The sequence below is a fragment of the Notamacropus eugenii genome, chromosome 2 (assembly GCF_028372415.1).
Source record: "Notamacropus eugenii isolate mMacEug1 chromosome 2, mMacEug1.pri_v2, whole genome shotgun sequence".
Taxonomy (NCBI): Eukaryota; Metazoa; Chordata; class Mammalia; order Diprotodontia; family Macropodidae; genus Notamacropus; species Notamacropus eugenii.
The window spans coordinates 436170541-436197725 of record NC_092873.1 but is presented as its reverse complement, the minus strand read 5'-3'; the positions used below and the strand labels follow the sequence as shown (position 1 = coordinate 436197725).

The 27185-nt window shown below is 40.6% G+C and overlaps 1 protein-coding gene across 2 annotated transcripts; it reads left to right on the top strand.

The window, feature by feature from the left end:
• Positions 1 to 200: 200 nt before the first annotated feature.
• LAX1 (lymphocyte transmembrane adaptor 1) lies at positions 201 to 17816 on the top strand. 2 transcript variants are annotated; one of them, XM_072648137.1, is made up of 6 exons: positions 201 to 528; positions 3055 to 3169; positions 10007 to 10116; positions 10884 to 10994; positions 13911 to 13996; positions 15268 to 17816. In XM_072648137.1, the coding sequence occupies exons 2-6, from the start codon at positions 3081 to 3083 to the stop codon at positions 16141 to 16143; spliced, it is 1272 nt and encodes a 423-aa protein (XP_072504238.1). In that variant the 5' UTR covers positions 201 to 528; positions 3055 to 3080; the 3' UTR covers positions 16144 to 17816. The 2 variants fall into 2 exon arrangements, with proteins under 2 accessions (XP_072504238.1, XP_072504240.1); XM_072648139.1 differs by lacking the exon at positions 201 to 528 and adding an exon at positions 544 to 2241.
• Positions 17817 to 27185: the final 9369 nt, after the last annotated feature.

Genomic DNA, 27185 nt, shown 5'->3' with positions numbered 1-27185 from the left:
AGGTATTGTGGGAGTTCCAAAGGAGGAAAAATAATTAGAAGGGAGAATGTGACTATTGGTCAGATTAGAATGGAGGAAGCAGGCAAGTAGGAGGTAAGAGACACAGTGGTAGGAGGGGCAAGCCTCTGAAAGATTCACACCCACACACATAGACACCCCCCACCCAGGAAAGCCTTAAAAAACAATCCCACAACAGACATACTTCTCAAGTGAGGAGGATGCAATGCAGTAAATGTTCTCTCAATGTTCTATTTCCAATCCTACTCCCATGTTCCCTTCTCCTTCATTGTACGCTTTCTGTATGGGCTCAGGGCTCAAGTCTGTACTGAAAGAGTCTCTCTCTTCCTTCATCAAGTCTCCTCTCACCTGCTCCAGCATCCCGGGTGCTTTGAGGGCTTTTCCTTATGAGGTGCTAGAACTCCAAGTCAAAGGAAGAAGCCAGCCAAGGGACAGGTTATGACCTAGAGCTGGTCTGTTGGGTGAATGGAATTCCTGCCAGTTTCACCTTCCCTTTCTGCTTCCTACTGGGTAAGATGGCTTTTTGGGGAGTGAGAAAATGGATGGGGTGGCCAGAATCAAGCATGTGGGTGTCACTGTCAAAATGGGACAGTGGGGGAGTTAGAAGGGATTTATGGAACTGAAATAGACAGCATATTAACTCCCTGTGGGAGGGAGGATATGTAATAATTGAGAGTTGAATTTGTAAGTGGAAGATTTAATTGAATGCATACAGTGAAGGAGGGACATCATGGTAAGTGAACCACTGTATTCTGTTTATATCCATTTCTCTGGGAAGGGAAAGGAGTCTTGGGGAATGGGTGAAGAGAAGCCAGAAGGATCTTGTTCCAGGCAGCAAAATGGCAATTCTCCCTGAAGATGGTGAAATTTAGTACCAGTTGTCAACATTTCTACCTCCATCCTCTACCCGAGGACCTTTCCCAATAAGGGAGGAGGGATTATGGAGTGAAGTAGATCTAAGCAAATGTACAAGATGCTTTCAGAGCTTTTTTAGAAGTCACCAGAGTCTGGGGCTGCTCTTATTAAGGAAACAGGATGTCAAATAAGGATTAAGAACTGTGATATTGGGGACTCCATGGATGAGAAAACTCCCTCTAACAATGACAAGCAACAATTTCTCTGCAACTTACAGTCCAATGTGTTAGATGTGGGTCTTTCTGTCTTCAAGGCCAGCTTGCTGTCCACTTCACTACACTACCTGTGGGTTGGCACATAAAAATGACTGCTGGGGTGGGGCACACAGAGGACAGAGCAAGGAGGTTTTAAGTTGGTTTAGAAAAAAAAAGGAAAGAGTCAGAGGCAAAAGTGATTGTTAGTCAAGAGATACCCATGTGACCTTGGGTCACTACTGTGAGATGTCTATGAAGGTCAGCCAGTAAGGGAATCTTCATTCAAATCAGACACATTGGCAAATATTTTCAGACTCTCAGGCATATAGGGCATGACACCCAAGGGGCAAAACCATGTTAACCACCTCGGAAACTGTTAAGAACAGGAGAAATCCCTTATCCCTTAGCAAGTGTCAATCAGCAAGCATTTACGAAGCAAGCTCTGTGCCAGATACAAAGACAGAAGTAAAGCAGTCTCTGCCCTCAAAGAGCTCACATCTTACCAGGGGAGACATGTAAATGTAAAGAAAGCTATTTATAGAGAAAAGCAGAGAGACTAAACAACCTTTGTGAGTTCTTCCATCTTCTTCATTCCTGAGAAAAAAAGAAATCCAACTGTGAGTTAACTGATCTCACTGTGTCTCGGAAATCCAGGAAGAGTAATGCACCCTTCCCATGCCAGGGCCCAAAGTCATTCATTCCCCTCTTCCTATTCCAGACAAACCCAGGGAAATGTTAAGTACAGAGTAAGCACTGAAAATATTTGTTATTCTATCACATTAAAAACCAATCACCGCTTCCTGTGCCCCTTGCTACATCAGCACATTGGAACTGATGTTTCCTGCCGCTGACTCTCTGTTTCCACTCTGGTAAAGCTGCCAGCTACCTTCTAACAGCACAGGGAGGCTCTACTTCTTAGCAGGGCTTCCTCTCTATCACTTGGCCATCTCTCCCTCACTCAGTGCTTCACGTACCACACTCTTCTCCCACAAGCCCACCCACAAGGAAGCAAAGATCACAAAGTGGCCTCTAAACCACTTCTGGATCCAGAGGAAGGTCACAGGTTACAGCGTAGAGTGGATGCACATAGGAGGAGTTCAACTAGCTTGTGCAGGTGAGGCCAACCAGCCTAAGACAGATATAGCAAGGACTGGGCGTTTGTTGAGGAAAGAAGGAGGATAGGATCAGGAAAGCTCAAAGAAAGGAATGGGAAAAAAAGGGTGATTTCTTTGTGGGAGAGGCAGCATATTACAATGGAAAGTGAACTGGACTGGGAGGAGGAGAACATAGGTTTGAAATTTGTCCCTTCAACTCAGCATCAAAGATTTAAAGCTAAAAGGGACCTTAAAGGTCATGGAGTCTGACTCCTTGGTTTTGTAAAGGAGGGAAATGAGGCAATAGGGAGGTGAATGATGAAGGATCACTGCTAGTATTAGTAAGTGTCATGAGCTTGAATCCAGATTTTCCTGATTCCAAGTTCATTGTCCTCTCCACTAAACCACGTTGGAGCTTTGGGCAAATTGCTTCTCTGCTCTGGGTCTCTGGCCTGCAAAATGAAGGAGTTAAACTAGATGATTTGTAAGGTCTCTCTAGATCCTCTAATCCTGTGAGTCTGATTTTTAAAAAATCAAATTGGAGGATCCCAAAAGGAAAGAAAAAGGAATTGGGGAGTCCTTAAAAGAAAAGGCCCTAGATACCAGGAGAATTGCAATGTAATTTAGTATTAAGTGGTAATAAGCTAATTAGATTCATCATAATTGGATACAAATAACAGACAAATTCACTTTTGCTCTGGGGAATCAACAACTCAAAAGGCTTTCTGCATTAAAGAGCAAACTATTCTGAGAAATCAATAGCAGAGAAGAATACGGTAATTTGGGAGAGAGTGGACCTAGAACTAAAATGTGATCTATTTTTTCCAACCCAGACGTTCATTTAGCAATTTAACCCACAATGGGAACAGTGAAACCTCCTTTCTCCAGGAACAAAGAGAAGACTACGGAATACACCACGATCCCCCAAACTGTCAGTAGCCCTCATGGGTGAGTGTTCCCTTCAAGACTCACTTTAATGTGCTAACCTAGGGGCTGGAGGTCTCCTCATCACTGACTTAAATGGAGGATAGAGATTTCCTTTGGGAACCTCCACTCTTCACCTTTCTGTTGCCACTAAAGCTACCTAGACACACTTGATGTTATCTGCTGGGTGGTTTGTGTCAGAGGAGAAGGGTGGAAGGACTGTGGGTGTCTTTGTAAAAACTAGACAGCAACCTTTGTGAGGGATTTTCCCAGGGGGAAAAAAATCTATGTGGTGAATTTCAAATTCTGTCCTGCTTGGAGTCAAGAAACTGGATGACAGAAACTAGTTAATCTATGCTTTGGGGATATCAGGGGTTAAATTCAACTTAATTCAATTCAAGGAGCAATTAAGGCATCTAATATGCATCTAGCACTATATTAGGCACTGGGGATACAAAGAGAAAAGCTCTCAAGGAGTTGACATTCTCTTGTGCCTCAGAGGTGCTGCATATTTCTCACAGGAACCTCCTTGGGCAGCTTCTTGCTTAGAAAGGTTATAGGCCATCATCCAAACTCCGTTCCCCATCACCCACTTCCTAATTTCTTAATCCCATCCCCCTTAACACTCCTACTCCAAAATCCCAACCAAGCATTACCCACCCTTTTTACTGTGCCCTCTGGAATGCGTGTTCCTTAGGTAATAAACTTTCCTTCATCCTAAATCTTTTCTTTTCTCATTCCTTCCATCTTCTTCTATCTTCCATCTTCACTGAAACCCAGCTTTTCCTTAATGACACAGTTTCCCCAGCTATCTTTTTCAGTACCTGCTGCAGCTTCAATCATTCCCTTTACTTCATTCTTGGTGAAGGGGGGAGAGTTGGAAAACTTGTTGGATTGGATTAGATTAGATTCTCTCTTTTCTCTAGGTTTTTGGACCACCTCTCACTCCTGGTTCCCTTCCTACCTATCAGACTGCTCCTTCTCAGTCTCCTTCACTGAATCCTTATCCATCTTATACCTTCTAACCATAGATGACCCACAATGTTCTTCCTAGGCCCTCTTCTCCACTCCCTCTCACTTGATGATCTCATCAGCAACTTTGATTTGATTACCATCTCTATGCTCATGATTTTCAAATTTTTCTCTCCTGCCCTAACCTTTTTACTGACCCCCGGTTTCACATTTTCAGTTTTCCTTCAGACATCTTGAACTAGATTTCTGGTAGGCTTTTGAAACTCAACAAGTCTAAAACGGAACTCACTAACTTTCCCGTAAACATCCGTCCCTGTGCTGATTTCCCTATTACTATTAAAGGTAACACCATCCTTTCAGTTTCTCAGGCTTACAACCAAGGTGTCATCCTCAACTTCTCACTATCTCTGACCCTCATAGCCAATCTGTTGCCAAGGCTTGTCAATTTTACTTCTAAAATATCTTTCTTGAGTATGGTCCCTTTTCTCCTCTGATACTGCCACCACCATGGTAGAAGCCCACATCAGCTCATATTGGGACTATTGCAATAGCCTGCTAGTGGTTCTGCCTATCTTAGGTGTCTCCCACATCAATCCATCCTCCATTCAGCCACCAAATTTTCCTAAAGTGAAGGTCTGACCATGTCACCCCCATACTCAATAAACTCCAGTGGCTCCCTTTTGTTTCCTGAATCAAATACAAAATGCTCTATTCAGAATTCAAACTCTTTAAGACTTATGACCCTCAACCCCCTCACCTTTCCAATCTTCTTATACCTTTCTCCCTGCCCTATACTCCTCAATCCAGCCACACCGGCCTTCTGGCTGTCCCTTGAACAAAGACACTACATCTTTTGGCTCCAAATATTTTTCCTGGCTCTTCCCTATTCCTGGAATCTCTTCCTCCTCATTTATAACATACACTGGCTTCACTGGCTTCCTTCAGGTCCCAGCTATAAGCTCACCTTCTCCAGGAAGACTTACTCAACCCCTCTTATTTAATTCTAGGGCCTTCCCTCTCTTAAATTATTTCCTGATATTCCTATATTGTAGTTTGTTTTATATGTATTTGTTTTCTTGTCATTTCCCTCATTAGACTGTGAACTAACGTTGAAGGCAGGGACTGTCTTTTGCTTCTTCTTGTTTCCCTAGCGCTTAGCACAGTGCCTAGTACAAAGTAGGTACTTCATAACTATTGATTGACTGACTGACCAATTGACTGAAAAGTATGGCTACCTAGGGATTTTATTCAGTCAGAGAGAGGATCAACCCAAGTTTCAACATCAAAACCAGCCTGAGGTAACTCTAGCCACAACCTTGGATCATACCTAGGATAAGCCACTTCTCAGGCGTGTTTAGAAGATTTAGGGGACACAGTCTCTACTCAGAGCATACTGGAGAATCAAGTTCATGTGACTTTAGGGTCTGTCCTTGGGCATTATTATTACCTTTGGTGAGCCTACTCAACTGCTCCTTAGTTGTAACTGCCAAAAAGCCTATGAAAACCCTGAGAAGACTTTGTTCCCTCATCCCCCAAGACTGGGAACTCATGAGAGAAGAGGAGTGAGGAGCAAACACAAATGAGGATGGGAAAGTCAAAATGGCCAGACTTTATCCCTTACTCAGCTCTGGGTCTGTTACCACTTGTCTCCCTAGCTATACAGAGCATTGCCCTCCCCCAATTTTATAGCTATCATCTCTTTGTCTATGTATCGCTTAGCATATGGTAAGCACCTGACAAACGTTAATCATCAACTGGTCCCAATCTCTTGCTCCCTCAGTGGAAAACAAATAAACCTACTAGTCCAGACTTTTCCAGAAGTCCAGTATTTTGTCTTAGGTGAGGCAGTATGATTTGCTAGAAGCCACACTGTACTTAGAGACAGATAGACCTGAGTTTGTCCCAGATTGATCATTTATTAACAGCATGACCTTGGGCAACTTGCTTGACCTTTTTGAGACTGTTCTCTTTTATAGAAAATGAGGGATAACAATACTTGTACTATGTACTTCCAAGATTTGTAAGGAAATCATATTGCAAGTGAAATCACTCCTTGTATATAATACCATCCTTGTCTTCAAATTCACTACAGTGTGGAACAAGAACTAGAGAAGATACACATTTGAAGAGGGTCTTTTTTTTAATAATTCAGTGTAACCATATTAACAAAACCATTACCATGGACCATTTTATATTTGTCCTTCATTCTTGAAGAAGATCATGAATGACATCAAGATGATGATATGACTTGCAGCTGACTTTCATTTGAGTGAGGGAGGGTTGTGCAAAGTCACCAACCTCACTTTCTTCTCTTGAGCCATCTGGGTCCAGCAGCCTGATATTCATCAGAATGACTGGAGATGACCCAGAATGCAGTGTGAGACCCTGGCCCTTTTAGGCTGAGGTCTTATCACATTCTCACTTTGAGGGAGATATACTCATTCAATGAATAGACTTTTTTAAGTAGTTGTTCAAGGGGTGGCCCCTTTAATCCAAAAAAAAAAACTGGGAGGAGGAGACCCTCAGGGTTCCTGGATAAAAGAGAAACAATTACTATTTAGTATTTAAATCCACTCTGTGTTAGGTGGGTGGGGACTTGTCCATCTGCTAAGATGCAGGAATGACCTTCTTGTATAAGATATATAAGCATATGAGACATATATGATATTGTATGACATATAATACAATATGTTATAGTATGTTATTATATTATATATATATAGTAAGATACATTAGCATGATATGCATTCAAGTAGACCTACCATATAACTGAATGTGCAACTATATAGATAATGTTAAAGTGGTATGTGTAGGAGGAGAGGAGAGATGGAGTAGAGTGAATGAAGGGACTAGAAATGAGTGGAATTTATTTTAAGCTCCATAAAGACAAGGAGTTTTATTTTTTATTTTTTGTCTTTGCAAGTACTGTATTTATTACTTATTATCTGTGCCAGGACCTCTTCCCTCTTCTCTCTATACTCTCCTCCTTGTCCATTTTATTACTTCTCATTGGTTTAATTATCACTTCTATGCAGATGAGTCACATTTATATATGCATGTATATATATATATATATATATATATATATATACACCCATACACATATATGTATGTATGCATGCTTACATATGGATGTGCAGTCCCCATATAAGTATGTATGTATACATATGTAAACACACACACATATATGTATATAAGAGAGAGGAGGAGAGAGAGAGAGAAGGAACTAGGTGCTGCAGTGCACAGAATACTGAGCCTGAAGTCAGGAAGACTCATCTTCTTGAGTCCAAATCTGGCCTCAAAAACATAGTAGTTGCATGACCTTGGGCAAGTCATTTATTCCTGATTGCCTCAGTTGTAAAATAAGTTAGAGAAGGAAATACCAAGAAAAGGCCAAATGGGGCCAACGAAGAGTTGACAACTGAAATGACTGAACAACGAGAGACAGAGATAGAGAAAGACAGACATACAGAGACAGAGAGACCTAATCTCTGTCCTGAACTCCAGCTCCCACACTGCCAGTTTCTTATTGGGCATCTCACTTTGATGTCCCATAGGAACATCAAATTCAATACGTCCAAGATGGAACTCATTGTCTGCCCCACCTCAAACTTCTAAATTTCTTTTGAGTGTACTACCCTACCAATCACCAAGTCCCCAACCTTAGAAACACTCTCGACTCTCCTTGGCTACTCCTCCATCTTTGCCTTCCTCCCACTCCGACTCTGTACCCTATCATTTGCCAAGTTTTGTCCATGGTACCTTCACTCCATTTTTTGCATTTGTTCCCTCTTCTCCATTCACAACTCCCGTAACTTCATGCAGTTGTCTCACTTGGACTGTTCTAATATCCCCTAAATTGGTTTTTCTGCTTTCCCTTCTCCTGTCCATCCTCATACAGCTGACACTAATATTCCTAAGAAACAAATCAAAAACAAAAACAAACCAGACCTGACCATGTCACCCCACTACTCAAACCTCTTCAGAGGGTCCTTATTGCATCTAGGGTAAAAATAATAAGATCCTCAGCACGGCAGTTAAAAGCCTTCATAATCTGGTTCTATCTACACTTTCCATTCCGACTGTCCTGCAAGCTGTTCTCCATACATGGAATCCCATTTCCTGCCTTCACACCCTTGCTCAGATGGTGGTTCACTGTGGAAGGTACTCCCTTCCCAGCCCTGCCTTAGGCTCACAGACTTCCTTTAGAGTTCACTGCTCAGAATCCCCACCTCTTGCAGGAGACCTGTTCTGATTCCCCGAGTCTCTCTCTTAATGTTACTTTTGTACTTTGTTTTTTCTGATCTGTACACACATTAGTCTTTCTCCTCTTTTCCTTTTCATTTCTTTTCCTCTAGCGCTTAGCATACTGCCACATAGATTGTTTGTTGTTGTTTGTTTGTTCTTAGTTCTTGAAGAGAACTATGACATCAGGTGATGCCATGACTTGCAAGTGAATTGGATTTAAGTGAGGGAGGGCTGCTGTGCAAAGTCCAGTGGTCAGATATAGATCAGGATGACTGGAGATGGCCCCAGATGCACAGCACAGTGCCTTACTCATAGGAAGTACTTTATAAATGCCTGTTCTTGAATTTCTTGTTTTGTTTCACCTTTGCATCTCCTATGCCTACCTGAGGAGGAGTCTTTTGCACATAGTAGGTACTTATTAATAACCATACTGTTGATGATTATCGTATTGTTAATATGATAATTATCTTATTTATAACATATTAAAATATAAATATCATATCATAGATATATTATTATCAATAATAAATTATTATTGAATAAACAAATGAATCAAACCTTTTTTGGAGGAGATAAGCCTTGAGAATGTTTTAAAGGAGAGCAAGGCTATACAGCTTATTGGAAAGGAAGGAGGAAGAAAGAGAGAGGTCAAAGTTTTTTGGAAAGCACCCGTGACAGGAGATCTGGCTCTTTAATTTTTAGCTCTGTCATTAACTAGCTGTGTGTCCTTGAATTGGGTTGCTTACAGAGCTGGGCTTCATTTTCCTCGTCTATTTGTTGTTCAGTCGTTTTAGTCATGTCTGACTCTCTGGGACGCCATGGAGTTTTCTTGGCAAAGATGCTGGAGGGGTTTGCCATTTCTTCCTCCAGCTCATTTTACACATGAGAATACTGAGGCAAATACCCAGTGTCACCCAGCTAGTAAGTGTCTGGGGCTAGATTTGAACTCAAGTTCTCCTCCTGACTCCAGGGTGGGCATCTATCTACTGTACTATCTAGCTGCCCCATTCCTCACCTATAAAAGGAGAGATTTAGGCCATGTCTCTTCTATTCCACCTCCCCCCTTCATTCTTTTCTCCCACCACAACCTTGGACTGTTCCATAGGTCTACCAGCTTGAATAGTTGGTGGAGCTTTTGCCTTATTTTTCCAAAAACCCAGCTCCTATGCTACACTTGTCCATGTCTAAACCCAAATGCTCTCTCCAGTCCCCTTCATTTACTGTTTTCTCCAGTTATAATGTAAGCTCTTTGAGAGAAAGAGTAGCCTTGCTTGCTTATATTAGTGTCCCAAGCACTTTTCCCAGTTCCTGGCACACATTAATAAGTGTTTTATCTGTCTTTCCATCGTTACATCTAGATGATCTTTAAGGCATCTTCCAGTCACCTCTAAATTGTTTCATAAAGGCAGAAGTGAGCAAGATATATAGTGTGGATAAAAAACAAAGCAGCCCAGGCTGGAGTAGAGGATGTGAAGGAGAATGATAGATGAGATGGGTAATTATACAGGAGGAAGGGGTATAGTCTGTGGTGGAACCCATTGATTGGTACAGGCAGAAGGGCACTCTGATATGCCAAGTAGATACGCAAAGCCCTGCCCAGCCTGGGGAGAAGGAGCCTGAATTAATTGTGGGTTCTCCTAGATTTAAAGACCAACCCAGTGTCCTGTTTTCTGTGATTGCGGGGTTGCTTGCCATCTTCTTCGTAACTGCTCTCCTCCTCACTCTGTGGTTCTGGAATAAACGGAAAAAACGTGAGTTGCATGTGTCTTTAGATCATGGCTATTTAACTTCCCACCCCAGCTCCATTTGGAAGAGCAGACAAATTGCATAAAGTCCTGTTTCAGTTCTCACATACCTCCAGAGCTGGAACTAGGACAAGGTGACTAGGACTGTGTCTCTGGGAGAGGAAATTCAAAGGTCACATTGACCATCCTCAATAGCACAGAAACAATTGAGTGGCACACAGTTATCACAAATGATTAATTAAAACAGGAAACTACCAGATGGCAGTTTCTTTCCTTTAACTCCTAAATATAACCATCACTGCCTCAACTAAGATGAGCTCCTCCCTTCCCCTAGCCATGGCAGTGGCTTCCCTAGTAGTAACCCTAGGGTATCCTACCGCACCTAGAAACTCCCAACTGACTTGAGCTTAGGTTTTATGCCACTCATCTGGGCTAACCAAAATTGCTAGTGGTGATACTACAAATCTCACTCAGGAGGTAGAGGTTTAGTCCTCTCAAAGAATTTTAACCATTGATTTCAAAATTTTCACTGATCATTTGACTGCAGGTTTGCTTGTATTTTTCTGTTGTTTACTTAATATGAAAAATGAATCAAACCCGCTTCTCTTGGTTGCCTTCTCCTCCCTAGGACCTCTTACTATCTGGGAAAATGATTAGTGTTCTAGTAAGAGCAGGTCAATCTCCCAGGTACAGTCCGTACCCAAGAGGGAAGGCCCCATCTAACCCAAAAGCCCAGATGCTACTGACATCTCTCTAATCCTCTTGCCTTATAGAACAGGTGTCTTACTTCCGGGTCACTGTTGTTCCCTTGGTGACTCTCTCTCAATCCCGAGAACGAGCGAAAAACATTTATGGTTTTCTGCCTCAAAGCCAAGCAAGACCTGGTAGGTTGTCTCATGTTCTTGGATCCACAAAAGAATGAATTGGCATTTCTTTCAGCTTTCAAAGGAGCATAGATTTGGAAATGGAAGGGATCTTCCAGGTCATTTATTTCAATTTCCTCAATTTGTATATTATGAAAATAGGCTCAGAGAGGTTAAGTGATTTTTCCAGGATCATACAGCTAGTAAGTGGATTCAGAAGCTGCTCTTCTGACTCCTAGTCCAGAGATATTTCTGCTTTTATTGTTACTCTGGAAAGCTACAGAAAGAATGGGACCAATGAATCTCAAGATGTAATCCCAATGAGATGGTCCTAGAGAGCTATAGGAAGGGTGGTTGGGAAAAATGGGAAAATACAAACAGGGTGAGAAAAGAGAAGTATTCATAGAATTAAGGAGAAGGAAGAAGATAAACTGGGAAAATGCACACGGCCTAGCTTTACCCAGTCACTGGACATCATCTTCTAGGTCAACTCAGGATGGGAAGTGGTAATCAACCGAAAAAACTTCAGCTCTAACCCTCTGGTCACAAGAATATCAGATTAACAACCAGATAACCTTTCTTATACAAAATTCTGGTTACATCACTCATTGCTCTGGTCAATCAATCAACAAGCATTTATTAAGTACCTTTATGTGTTTTGCACTGTTCTAAGCACTTGAGGAGCAAATACAAAAGTGTTCCTGCCTTCAGGAAGCTAACATTTTATTGGGGAGATACAATAAGTTCACAGATAGGTAAACAGAGGCTAGAAAAAAATACACAATAGTTGTTGGGGGCAGAGAGGACCAATAAATGGACAAAACAGGAATGTCTGCTGAAGAAGATGGCACTTGAGCAAAACCTTGAATGAAGCCAGGGTTCCAAGAGGCAGAAATGAATAGGGAGAGCATGCCAGACACCAGGGAAAGCCTTGCCTGGGGGTTAACAGTTGGAAGGATAAGTATGGGGAACGGCCAGTAGGTCAGTTTGGCTGGAACACAGAGACAAGAAGCAGCAATATGTAATAAACCCAGAAAGAGAGGTCAAAGCCAGATTATGAAGGGCTTTAGGTGCCATACAGAAGAGTTCATATTTTATCCTAAGTGCAATGAATAGCCACTGAAGTGTCTAGAGCAGAGAAGTGGGATAGTCATATCTGCATTTTAAGAATACCAATCTGGACCAGGCATGCTAGGGTTCACCTGAAGTATATCCACACTGGATCTGGCACCAAGATGGTGACCCCCTGGGAATGGAGGGCTACCATTCTGTCTAAGGAGAGGTTAACCAACACTTGTCAGGAAAATGGAGCAGGTAAAAAGTTCTATTCTACTTGGTATTAGGATCAAGCTCATGAGTGGACACTGCACTTCTAGCCTGGGAGATACAAGGGGAACTAATCTCACATATATATATACATATATGTGTGTGTGTGTATACACACATATATATACATATATGTATATATACATATATATATACATATACATATATATATATATATCAATTTAGAAGCTTCATAGAAAGGAGAGACAAACTGGATACAGGGAGAACAATTAGGAAGCTATTGAAAGAGTCTAGCCTCTGAGACCTGAAATCAGATGGTAGTAATATGGAGAGAGAAAAGGATTCAGGTTAAAGAGATGTTGAAGTAGAATTGACAAGACTTGACAATTGACTGAACATGGAAAGTGGGGCATGATAAGTGAGAGTGAAAACTTCAGAACAATTTCCTGGAGAGTGATGGAGAAAGGAGGCCTTACCAGAAATAATAAAATTAGAAGAAAAAGTGGATTCAATAAGAAAGAAAATGTGTTCATTTTGGATATGTTGAATTTGAGATGCATATGAGATAACCAGATAAAGCTATCAAGCCAATAGTTGGAGATGTGGGACTAGAGTTCAGGAGAAAGATGAGGGTGAGACAAGTAGATCTGGGAGTTGTATGCATAAAGATGAAAATTAGACTCTTGGGAAATAATGAAACTACCAAGAGAAAGAATATAGAAAGAAGAGCAGCCCAACTTAATGGGCTTCTCTCTGATCTCCTCAATCAATAACAAACTTTCCTCTCAGACCTCACATAAGCTCTTTGTTAATATTCCTTTCTTATACTTAATCATTTATCACATTAGGTTAGGGTTAGGGTGTAGTGGACAAAAGATTGGACCTGGAGTCAGAAAGATCTGAGTTCAAACCCAGTCTAAGACATTCACTAGGTGTGAGGTTCTGGACAAGTTATTTTACCTCTGTTTGCCTCAGTTTCCTCAACTGTAAAATGGGTTGTTGTAAGGATAAAATAAAATATTTATAAAGTAATTTTCAAACCTTGAAGAACTGTAAAAATGTTGTTGCTCCTCAGTCATTTCAGCTGTGCCCAGCTCTTCATGACCCATTTGGAGTTTTCTTGGTAAAGATACTGGAGTGTTTTGCTATTTCCTTCTCCAGCTCATTTTACAGATGAGGAAACTGAGACAAACAGGGTTAAATTACTTGCCCTGGTTCACATAGCTAATAAGTGTCTGAGTCTGGATTTGAACTCAGGTCTTCATGATTCCATAGTAGGCAGTCTATCCACTGGGCCACCTAGCTGGTAAACTGCATAAATGCTAGCTATTTTGTTACTGTTATTTTTTTCTTCTGTGTTTGTTTCATACACACTCCCCCAGACCATAAATTGGAGAAATATTATCTTATTTAAGCTGATATCTCCCCCAGCATCAAGCATAATGCTCCATATACATATATATACATACATATATATATATATATATATCACTTAATAAATGTTTGTTGAATGTTGAACAGATGAGTACCTGAAGTCCTGAGCAATTCCAGGTTCACCTGTAACATTAGGATCCACTTGGGTTCCATCACTTGGGTCATGGGGCTGTCCTAGGAACCTCTCTTCTTACCTTACTTTCTCTCTTCTTTAAGGTTTGCGTAACTCAAGAAACAATCGTATGTTCAGTACGGAGAGTCTCATTCCCAGAAATTCATACAATCCTAACTCTGAGCATGTGGTAAGACCCAGGCACACATGCACAAACACACACAAACACACACACACACACACACACACACACACCCCTTCATATTCTTGGCCTATGTCCCCATACACATATATACATATATATTTATCACACATATACATATGTATATTCACAAAATATATACACACATTCATATACACATATATAATTTTTCCCCAGTAACAAAGAATTCTTGGCTTTTGTGCTTTCATATTCAGAACATAACCTCTGAAGAAAACTAAATTAATACTACTATGATTCCTAAAGTTACCTTTTTAGTCCTTGAATTGAGCTCAGGAATTCTGCTTTCCCCCTGGGTTAGTTTAAAGTTATAATGAAAAGAAATGTTCTTATCTCTCACAACTGTAGCTCCTGGGATACTTCCAGAACATGTTTTTTATCTTTAAGATTCACAAATTAACTTGGTAATATCCCCAAAAGATGTGTTGGGTGTCCTTGCCTATCCCTGCGCAGTGGGAGGAGTTTTTAAGCTGTTTCAAGGAAACAGCAAATCTAGCAGTTTTTATCCCCTAGCAAAAATTAGAAAGGATGCATTCCATAAAACAATCAACATTCCTTAATTGATAGAAAGGGTCAGTGATTAGCCTCATGTGAATGCCAGCCTGCCTTTCTTAGTATAGCCAATCACAAATATACAAACACCTACTTGGTGTTTATCAATAAAGAGGGTCCCTTTTTTCTCATTGGGGTTTCTGGCTTTACTGAAGTTGCCAGTCTGACCCACTTTGTTACCAGCTACACATGTTACTAACAAGTGATTAAGCTCAAAAGCTTGTACCTCAGTTTATCTTCATTAATTTTATAAAATAATATTTATAAAGTAGTTTTCAAACATTAAAGAACTATGTATTTATTGACTATATATAATATATATATTTTTAAAACTGTCTGTCTCCATACAGTATCACAATATAATAATTATAGAAACTCAGGATTAGAAGAGAAGGACCCCAGAGTTCATCAAGTCTAACCCATAAATGAATAGGAATCACCTCTATCCTATATCCCATATTTTCATTACACATCTGTGAAACAGACTAGAAAATAATAAACCTTTTCTGAATCCTTGGCCCAGGACATAGCCATTTTTAAGGTTACTGAAGGTCTTAGAAATAATACATGTAGGAAAAAAACAAAAGCTGTAACACATCACAACATGAGTAGGAAAAAGAAAAAAAAACTATGCTAATGTTCCATACCCCTTTCTGATACATCTAAATCATTTTCCTGCTTCCTTTCAGTTCTCACCAAGAGTGCATGTCCTGCAGTCGTGCAGAACCAGTGTTCCTGCTATTGGATATGAGGTTGGCATCTATGATAACACTGCTATATCCCAGGTCCATGAAAACCTTGTCCCTGCAGCAGACTACGTCAATGTTGGAGCATCCATAGAAAGTGTGAGCATCTCTTCGGAGGATTCACAGGATTATGTCAATGTGCCCAATGCTGAAGAAGCTTGTAGGAATCCAGGTGTAATTAATTCCTTGTCTGGAACTCTCCAGGACCCTCCAGTATCTGAGGAGAGTGAATCCAGGGCAGAAAGAGACAGTGGCTCTAGGGATGGTGAAGACTCCACCAGTATTTGGGTCCTAGACCTTGAGGACAGTGACTATCATGGGGATGCAGAGGGTTCTTCTCTGTCCTCCAATGACTATGTAAATGTGCCAGCAGCAGATAATGAGGATCAGGACAGACAACACTGGATGAACTTTCAAGACTTCCGGGCTTATGACAATGTCCTGTGGGCTAAGCCTCATAGGAAAAAGCCACATGCAGGGGAAGGGTTGACATCAACAAATAGAGGAGGCGTGCTGGGTTGGACTCCCAGTCTCCCTTTTGATGTCCAATGTGAAGAGTCAAGTGAGGACTCACTTGACTCATGGGATTACGAGAATATTGAGCCTTTCCCACAGGATGGAAACAGCCAAGAGACATCTGGAGAAGCGGATAGTGAGGACTCTGATGACTATATCAATGTGCCAGCAGTGGCTGAAGAGGGGAAGCTCAACATTGACCATGAGACTGAGGCAAGGGCACTAACTACCAAGCAGAAACTCACTAACCAGGATGAAAATTTCTGTACATTCCTTCACACTTTAACTTCTGTAACCACATAGCAGTGACAGAACTCAATGAAGGACTGAGAATCTTTCAATATGAGCCATCTAGAGAAAGTGGGAAAGAGCTGATGAGTGGGCAAAAGCAGCTGTGTGAAAGTGGTGGCAGTGGTGGTGGGTGGGCCAAAGCAATAGAGGAACTGCTTTTGAGCCATGGAGCCTGATGGAAAGAGCATAGACCTGTAAGCCAGAAGAACCAGGAACGAGCTCTGATTCTACCAAGTACATGTGATATTTGTAAGTTAATTTTCTCCTTGCACTACAGTTTTACAGTCTGCCAAATGGGCATAATAGTGATGATATCTGGCCTTCCTACCTAAGAGGAAGTGTGGAACAGCAGAAAGCACCACATATTTGATGGTAAAGGACTTAGGTTCAAGTTCTACCCTGGTGTAATCCCAGCAAAGCCAAGCTTACGTGTGGGCTAGCAACCTCTCAGGGCTTCAGTTTCCTCATCTGTAAAATAAGTGACTGGACTACCCCATATGGGGTCTCAACCCACAGTTTAAGAAGTATTGAAGGGGTCATGGGTGGAAAAAGTTTAAGAAGCCCTGGACTAGATGATTTCTAAGGTCCCTTCTTTCTCCAAATCTATAATCCTGCCCCCTCCAACCTTCTATGAGAATGTTCAAATAACGGAAACGCACTTTATAGAGGGGTAATGCAAATATAAGGAATGATCATTCCAAGTCAGTGACATTTCTAATACCCCCCCCACAGAAAAAAATCCATTAACAATGCTGCTGCAAGTATATTTTGAAGCAGTTAAGATATTATAAGCACATTCCATCATAAAAAATGGCTCAATTATGTTTTCAGTCTCTGGCTCCTAATCTCTACTTCCCACCAGAGATGCTCCAGTTTTACTGTTTCACCTAAAGCTGGGTTTTCATGGACTTGATGAAAGCTACTAGGTGGATCTGCCTACATGCAGAAGTCTAGGAAAGGTCAGAAGGACTAAGCTAGGGGGAAGTTTTCATTTGGTCCATTTGTAGGATCATATGCTCTTCTTGGAAAGGAGCTGGGCTAGAAAAGAGCCCAGTCTGGTGAACCAAGAACAGAATTCTACATCCCCTCCCATTGTTCTATTGACTTGAGCAAATTTGAGTCAATCTATACTTAGTTGCTTCATCCGTAAAATTAGGGATAACAAAGAAGACATGTTTGTAATTGCATTGACATCATTTGTCTATGTCAATATACACATATTTTAATATATTTGTTCACATATATGGTTCATCGCCCTAACTGAATTGTAAATTTATTGAGGGCTGGGACTCTTTTATAATTTCTTTGTATCATCCACAACATCTAGCCCAGTACCTTATACAACTACATATTCAATAAATGTTTGTTGATAAGGGAAATAGTATATGTGTTTTGTTTATGTGTTACAATACATATTCCTAATTTGGGATAAATTACTAATGTATCCTGGAGATCAAGTCTAGACATTGGCATAAGACTCCTCTTATCATTGAAGAGAAAGTGTATAGGCATATGTAGAGGTTTCTTTCTGGTAAAGACGGTTGTCAAAGGAGGATGTTTGCTAGTTGTGATGAAGGACCAGATACTGTATGCTAAAACAGCACAGGCACTTCCTTTTCCGGAATTTACAGCAAACAGCAAAACAGAAACCAGCTATGTGGCCATACCAGGGGCCTATGTTCTGCATTCTGGGAAATGCTAATCAGATACCTCAGGGGAATGTATGAAAGAAAACTGGAACTTGGGTTAGGGTGGCTGAGGCTTTTCCTAAGTACACTTAAATTTAGAGAGCATTAGCGCTTGGATGCTAGCAGGTAAGATGATTTTAACACTTAGCAAAAATAATTAGTTAAAACGCGAGTCTACCTTTCCTCTCACCCCATGGCCAGTCGATCCCAAGGTGAACTCCTCCTGGGACTGAACTGGCCTGTTCCCTCCCTCAGTGTTGGTCTTCCTCAAGTGTGTTCCCTGTATCCCAGGGTCTTTGTATCCTCCCCCATGATCTAGTACCCCAGAGTCTCTCATCCATGACACTTAGGCTCTGAGATCTAATGTTTCTTTGAGGCCTCTCTTACCCTAGCTGAATTTTTCTTAGAAAATTGAGTAAAGGATGTCTTTAGGTGCTGCTTGTCCCAGAGCATATTTTGTGAAGCATTCCCAGAGTGCTTGTCAGAATGGCTTTGTTCAGACTAAATTGGTGTAAGTGAAATGTCTGATCCAGCTCTCAAAGTCTGATTCTTGATCAGATGAATTACATTTTATCTTCAGAGTTCGGAGGAAATCTAAGACTAAAATGGGGGAGAAGGTGGTTTCCCCTATCTCCTGTAACTAAGGTAAGTCAGTGCCCTTCTGCCAAGATTCACCAGTGGTATTTGCATCCAGAGGGATTTCATAACACCTCAGCTCTAATAACTAATTGGAATAATTCGAGTTGGTATAGACTTAGAGGCCTATTGAGTGAATCAAAATATCTCCAATTCTTCACCTATTCTCTGTTTGGATTCCACCAGTGACGAGGAAATGATTTCCTCATTAGACTCCGGAGATCTCTAGTCATTAATGAGTTCTTCCAAATATCAAGCGAAAATCTATGTTTCTATAACATCCACTCACTGCATCTAGTTATGCTTTATGGAAGCAAGAATTAATCTAATACTTTTTCCTTATGACAGATATCTGCAGACAACTATGATATCTCACCTCAGTCTTCTTTTCTGCAGCTTAAATGTCTTCAGGTCCTTCGACAGACAATGGTACTGCTGTCAACAATGACAAATGATATTTATATAGCAGAACACACCACAGATATGTGTATATGTATATATATACACAGATATGCATATATACATATACTTACGTATATGTATATATATATTCATTTTATCCTTACAACAATTCTATGAAATAAGAGATACAGATATTATTCTTTTATGGTTGAGAAAATTGAGATTCACAGAAGTTAAGTGATTTGCATAAATCTCATAGCTACTAAGTTTCATGGTGAGGATTTGAACCCAGGTCTTCTTGACTTGGACTAGATCTCTATTATCCATTGTGCCTCACTTCCTCATGTGACATAGTTTCAATTCAATCTCCTCTAGACACATTTCAGATTGTCAAAGTCCAGACCAACCAGCTCAAAGTCTAGTGTTTCTCAAGAGAAGATACATCCTTAAGGCAGGGATCTATCTTCCTACAGGTCTTTAACTTGATGAATTCAGACATCCTCCAATTTCTTCTTCAGTTTCTTCACCTCATTCAAAATCAATTTCTTTTCTCACACCTCTTCTCACAGCTACAAAAGCGAAAACTTATCTTCCCCCTTGTTTCCTGTCGGTCAAAATTTTTAAATGTCACGGTTTAATGTTTACATATGTCAGCATGATACAATGGAAAGAGTGCTGGATTTGGACTCCTACAATTTGGGTTCAGATCCCAGCTCTGCTCCTTATTCTTTTGTAACCTTGGACTAGTCCAATAACTTTTGGTGGGGAGAGGCAGTTGGGGTTAAATGACTTGCCCACAGTCACACACCTAGTAGGTGTTAAGTGTCTGAGACTAGATTTGAATTCAAGTCCTCCTGATTCCAGGGCCAGTGCACTATAGGATGAGAATAACTTTTCAAAACCTGTTTTTCTTTACCTGTAAAATGAGGGAATTGGATTCAGTGATCTCTGAGGCCTCTTTCAACTCTAAATCTATGATCTTGTGAATGAAGATGGTCAAGGACTGAGTTCAGTGACACTGCACCCAGAGACTTAACTCCATTCAGAAGCAATGGAATCAGCTTCTACCACCTCAAGAGAGCAGGTTGTTAAATGTTCAGTGGGAGCATTTAGTTAGGGAAATCAGCAAATGCCTATAACTTTCCTCAAAAACTCAGCTTAAGCATCATCTCCTGGGTTCAGTCTTTCCTGAATTTCTCCCCTACCACGCACACACACACGCGCGCGCGCGCGCACACACACACACACACACACACACACACACACACACCCCTCACATGCACACCTCATACTCATGCCTGGTTCCCCCCAGATGACCTTGTATTTACTGTGTAGCTGATTTTAATTTGTTTCTGTGTGTTTTTTCCTCTCCTTACTCATTTACGTGGATGAAAGAAAGACATGGAGTTTTTTTTTCCCAATGTATTTTTGTATTGGTTCAAAGTATCGTTCCAATGAATTCAACAGACATGTAACAAATGCCTGCTATACAAAAAGTGTTGTCTTATGATAAAATGACAAAGTGAAAGGGTTCCTGCCCTCACATGGAGCCTCCATTCTGCTATGGGGTCAGTGGTATGATACTTGATGTGTACAAGTGAATATAAAGTATCTCAAGATAAAGTGTGTTAGTTCACAGGGTAGGCTTTGTGTAGAAGGCAGCATGGGTAAAGCATTATTCCTTAACATCACCCCAAAACATGTTTTTATTTCAATTTCTATTATAAACTTAACCATCGCTATCAACGTAAACATTCCTATATACAAAGAAAAAAGAGGATTTTATATGAAATGAAGACTTGGAGTTTTACAAACCATGGAAGTAAGAAGCAAATAACTATTAATTGATTTATATCCTGGACTGGAGAGATGAGAATTTGGGAAGTGTACTGGCTAGTCTCCTTAAGCTGGGGTGAGGTAGGGAGTGAGTCCTATCTGAAAGAGAGTTTGGGGTGGGAGTAGGGGGAAAGATTAAGCTCTAAGAGCCTTACCTAATGCCTGGAGATGAGGATCTCCAGGAATGCTAAGGAAATGGGACACCTTGGAGCCCAGATTGAGGGAGAAAACAGGGAAGGCTTCTGTTGGTTATGGGATGATGGTTGCTGCCTTTTTTTCTATAAGAGCATGGCAAAGACTCTCATTAGGGATTTCAGCTGAAACTGAAGTTGAAGTTAGCACAAGCTGAAGCAGAGGCTCCACTGTTAGGGAAGTTCCTGTGATCCTACACAAGACCAGCGGGGAGCAAGTTCAACCATGAAAATCAGCGTCAGCATGAACAACACAGAATCATCGATGGCTGGGCAAACAGGCTGCCTTGTGGGCACCTTGGCTAGTGCGTGCCTCTCCATTTGTGTTCTACATCTTTTTTTACCCTATTTTGTATTTATTAACCATTTGTTTATCTTTTATTAATCTTATGATCCCCTAACCCTGTTCTTCATCTTCACTATGCCCTCCAACAGCTTTACCATTCAATATATTCCCAGAACATCATAGCCTATAGTCTTCCATGTAATATAATCCAAACTGTGTTAAAGAATAGGATTTAGTTTTCTGGAGCCTGACTTCAGATATGAAAATGATGGGCTCTGTGGCAAGGAAAAGATTGCATTTATGGTGTCATGGGCTATGAGTCAATGGAATGGGACCAACTTTGATCTTCTACTCCTGGCATTGATTTATATTTGCCCTAGTCAACTCAAAACTGCCACTGAGCCCATCATTCTGGTATCTTAAAACATGTTCCAGAGAACCAAATCCTATTCTTTAAAACAGTTTGGATTATATGACATTTTCTAATGCAATTGGAGGAGGCTTGGTTGACTCAGAAAACAATTGAGTAAAGAGAAAGAGCTGGATCTTTTCATGTTCCTTTAATATTTTACTGCTTCATTCTAAACCAGCACTCCAGGGAGCTCACCATTGGCCATCCTCAGCTGGTTCCCAACAGTGGTCTCACTGAGCCCTTGTCTATTAGTGCCATGGCTACGTACAAAGCTTTTCTTCTTAATCAGTAGGATGTTGAGAGGTACTTTCTTTTTAAAGGCTAATCTCAACCATTTGCCTTAATGATTAATTCATCTCTGCTCTCTGTTGCTTTCTATATTATAAGAAACCTTATATTGTAGTGCATGAATGTCTGGTACATTGCCCAAGCACACGTGCACACTGTTCTTAGAATCAGAAGGCTAATTTAACTCATATATGCTTCTCAGGAGCCTTCACAGGAAGAAAAATTCAGCTTAGACCTCAGTATCATAGTCTCATGTCTATAGCAGGGCCACATTACTTGACCCTCATCCTTCTGCTCTGTCCAGACTACCACTTGAAGAAATAACACCAATACTTTAATAGGAGGCACATATTTTGGTGCCCCATACCATCAAGATACAGAATTGTTTGAGAGCTTGGATCCTTGTCTGTGATAAGTATAGTGGTAATTTAAATGGGAAGATCTTTCCTATTCATTAATAGGTCCATGTGACCTGCTTAAATCACATGGAAGCCTAAGTTACTTGTGGTGGGAGGAGCTTGCTGAGAGGGCAGAACAGGAAGGGTGGAGCAGAGCTGGGAGGAGGTTGGTGAGATTGGTTAGGGGCAGAGGAGAGAGGAAACAGGCAGGCACAGCTAACCTTGTGAGTGTTTGCTTGTGAAAGGGGATGGGGGGGAAGGGTTAGGGGTCGGAAGGCTTGGGAATGGCTAATGTGTATTGACTGCTTGGTTACTATGAAGGATTTGGCTTTCTGGTGTTGGGATTTGGCTTTCTGGTGCCTTAATAAATGCTTTTCCTCTGCCTACATGGAGAGTCTGCTATACTTTGTGATTCAGAACTGTGCCAACATATTCATAGTCACTGTCTATGCTGTAAATATTGCCTTGGTGATTCCACAAACTATGTGCACATTCTAATCTGACTCTAGCCTGTTTTCACAATGCTTGAGAGAGAAACAGAGACAGGAAGAAATAGAAAGAGGGAGAGAAAGAAACAGAGAGACAGAGACAAAGACACACACACAGAGAAATTCTATATTCCAGCCAAATTGACCTCCTTGCTATTTCCCTATTTCTTATGTTCCATCTCCAGCTTCTGTGCCTTTACACAGGTTGTACCCCATGACTTCAGGGCTCTTCTTCTTGACTGTCAGCTCTGAGAATCCCTACTTCCTTTCAAGGGTCAGTTCAGTTGTCCTTCGTACACAGGACCCTTCCTATTCTCCCTTTCCCCCAATTATTAGTATTCTTCTTCATCTCAAAACTACTTTGCTTTTCATTTATATAGGGATGGGATTTAGACCTGAGATTTCACCAGCATACGGAACTTCCATATGAAGGAATTCCTTCCACTAATATAGCACTTTCTCTGCTATATAATGTTAGAGAGCTGACCGTAACACTGAGAGGTTATTTATCCAATGTTCCCAACCTAATATGTGTCAAAGGCAGAATTTGAACTCAGATCTTCCTAACTCTAAGACCAATTTTTCCTATATGCTTTGTATCCACTTATCTATGTGCATTTTTAATCCTTCCTATAGAATATAAGCTTCTCTCGGGGCAGAACACTTTGTGTTTCTTTTTCCTGTGTATTCTCACCACTCAGCACAGTTCCTTGCACATTGGTGTTTAACAAATACTGGATGAATACTTAGATCGAAAGACAAAAATGGACAAGAAGCTGAGGGTGCACAGAAATTATGAATTTAGTAAATCAACCTGGAAGTATTTTCTAAGTTCTAAAGTTAGTACTTATGCGTGGAGATCACTATGTAACAAACATCTACCAAACACCAGTCATGAACAAGGCTCTATGCTAGGCACTAGGGATAAAAAGACAGAAAATGACACAGTCCCTATCCTCAAGGGAATGTAAAACCTAAAGGTCATTGGGACTACCAAGATAGAAAAGCTACAAGATGAAGCAGAAGGTGGCAAGTGTAAGGGAATGATCCAGTCAAAGTACTAGGAGAAACATGGGGAGCGAGAGATCACTTTCAGTGGGCTATCACTTATTACCTGTGTGACCTCGGATCAGTCATTTAGGGAAGGCAGCTCTGCACAGAGGAGGCAGCACAGGATACTGTCAGGATTCAGAGAATCTGAGCTCAAATCCTGCCTCTCATTCATAGTTATTAACTGGAAGGTTTGAGGCAAGTCATTTAAACTTCCAAAGGCTGATTCTGAGGCAGCATGAAACAGTGGAGAAACCACTAGACTTGTAATCTAAAAGGCAGGTGATCACATGTAAGTCATTTAGTGTCTCTGGGTCTCAACTTCCTCATATATAAAATGAGGTGATTGGACTTATTGACCTTGAAGGCCTTTTTTCTAAAATCTATCGCCTTATATACCATGAAAATCTTCATGAGGAGGTGACATCTCAGCTAGATCTTAAAGGAAGGGAGAGATTTCAACAGATAAAGATATAGAGGGAGTCCATTACAGTATAGGTTAGACAGGGCAAAAATGAGAATAGGGATCCAGTCTGGGTGGAACACAGGTAGCCATGTGACATTAAAAAAAACTAGCAAACACTTAACAAATATCCATTAAATAGAATTGAAATATGTTAAAGAAGTAAGTTTGGAGTCAGATTGTAGAAGGCCTTGAATGCCAGGCTTAGGCATTTTTATTTTATCCTGTATTAAGGAGCTACAAGGGGCAGGGGTGGTGGTGGTGGTACATTAGAAACTATGTATTAGTAGGATCGTTTTGGCAATTGAGTAAAGTAGTAGTGTCAAATCAAATAGAAACTTATCCCTGAACTGCCTATTGACCCAGAAAATCACAGATTAACATTATCTACATTCAGTTGTATTTTTATTTATTTTGTTAAGCATTTTCCAGATATATTTTAACCTGGTTCTGGATGCACTTGGGAGTTTTGTAGCCTATTGGCTCTGGGCGAGTTTGTCACCTCTGGTGTAAAGGATAGATTGAGGAAAGAAGAGACCAAAGGTAATTTAATAGTCCAGACAAGAGGTGATGAAGGCTGGTTCTAGGGTGGTGGCAACAGAAATGGAAGGAAGGAGAAAGATGAAAGCAGTATCTCAGAAGTAGAAACTACAGGTCTTGTTAACTGTTTGAATGTAGGTAATGAAAGAGAGGGAAAAGACAGAGATACTGTAAGGTATCAAGTCTCAGTATCTGAGCTGATTTTCTTCATCAACAGACATAGTGAAGTTCCAGTCTTGCTAAATTTGAATCTCCAGCAGGAAATCTAGGTGGAGATATCCAGTACTGTTGGAAACCCTTGATGTACTTTTATGTTTCATTATGTATTATTCATTTGTATGTTATCCACCACGATAGCCAGGATTGTATCCTCTAAGAAAATCTAAGATTTTCTCTTCCAGCACCTAAGATGGTGTTTTAAACAGAGGAGATACTTATTCTTCCATTCACAGTGTAGCATGGTAAATATAATGACCTTTATTGATATAGTCTTTAGGTACTCAGCCTCCCATTCTGTTTCTTCATCTGTAAAATGGGGATAGTATCTAAAATGAGATAACAAATATAAAACACTTTACAAACCTTAAAATGCTATGTAAATATCAATTATTAAAATGTTTTTCTTTGTATTCTCAGGCTTTAGCACAGTGCCTGGCTCATAGTAAACACTAAATAAACTCCTGTTCACCTGGAATGGTGGTGAACTTTTGCCATCTCTGCTACCACAGAGTCCTAGGCTGGAGGTAGATACAGGTCTCAGGTTGTCACTTGTTAATTAACTGATTGAGCTAATGACAATAATTAGTGTTTGCTGTATTGTAAAACAAAAACAAAAAACAAAGCAAAACAAAAAATAGGACTGGTGAGAACAAGCCCATATTCCTTCATAAGCTTTGGAACTCTTCAGCACACAACTCTCCAGGGGACTTACCCATGACCACATTAACTGTCATCACACCCTCTCTACAGCCTGATTTGCCTGTTCTACAAGACAAGGACCTGACATTCAAGGCCCTCATTGGCAGGAAGTTTCCCATAGCAATACAACCCTTCCAGATCCTCTTGTTTCTTCTTTGGGAACACTCTTCTTCCTTTCAGGCTCATTCTGACTAATTCACTCTCCCATTGTTGATGCTGAATTCAAGTTCTTATCATCCTGTACCTGGATTTCTACAAAAGTTTCCTGGCTTGTCTCCCTGACTTCATCACCTTATTTTTTCCTTCAGTCCCTGGCATCAGTTCGGCATATTGTTGCCATACTTCATCAATCCTTCAAATACTCAATGATTCCTGATGGAATGGGTGGTTTTCCCTTTCATCAATGTAGATCAAAACACCCTCTACTGAGACCATTTCACAAATTTGTGTGGTCAAAAATATCATCATTCAATTGCCAACTGTCTGATAACAAACTCATTTGAATTGGCCAAAAGAAGGTCATACATACACACCCACCAACACCTACATCATCCCACAACCACACACACACTTACACACAAGTTTGATATAGAAATACATTCACGTGAATGGCCTTCAGACAATAAATATACTTTGCAAGGATCACCAGCGTCATATCTGAAGCTTTTCCCACTTGGTAGAGTCTATCTTTTAAGAATTCAATGTCTCCTCTGAGCTATGATAAGCTCTTTTAGTGGACTTTTTGTTCCTAAAACAACATTTTCATCCTTCTCTCTCTCAAGAAGGATCCTACAAGGGCTCCCTATTACCTACCCAAACTTTTCTTCTCTACCCTTCAAAACACCATCTCTGCTCTTTTCAGTTTGTTTCTCCACACTCTGTTCTCATTCTCACTTCTGTACTACTGATTTTTTAGTTTCCAGGATCATAAATATAGCTAAAATGAACCTCAAAGCCCATTTTGTCCAGTCCCTCATTTTACAGAGTATAAAACCGAGTCTCAGCGTGTGGAGAAAGGGAGCTGTGGAAGGTCCAAGAAGGAATGAAAAGGTTAGGAAAAGTTGCTGTGGTGAAAGGGATAAAGAGTCAAATAGAGAAGTATAAAAGGATTTCCTGGCAGTAGTGAGGACCCAGTTAAGATTATATAACATAAATCTGTAGTAGTCAGTCAGTATGGTTTGATGATTTTTAGCAGCCCATTAGGAAGTAATCTAAGGCTGAAACTTCTCAATGTGTGGGGGGTGGGGGAGGATGGAGGAATGGAGAGAATTTGGAACTAAAAGTTTTAAAAACAAATGTTAAAAATTGCTTTTACATGTGACTGGGGAAAAATAAAATACTAAATAAAAGCTAAAAATAAAACCAATTGGTGATAGGATAAAGGGTTTTAGAGAAGAGGACAGTGTAGAGTGGAATTGCTTTATCAAAGAATCAAGATGGGAAAAGGAGGAGAGTATA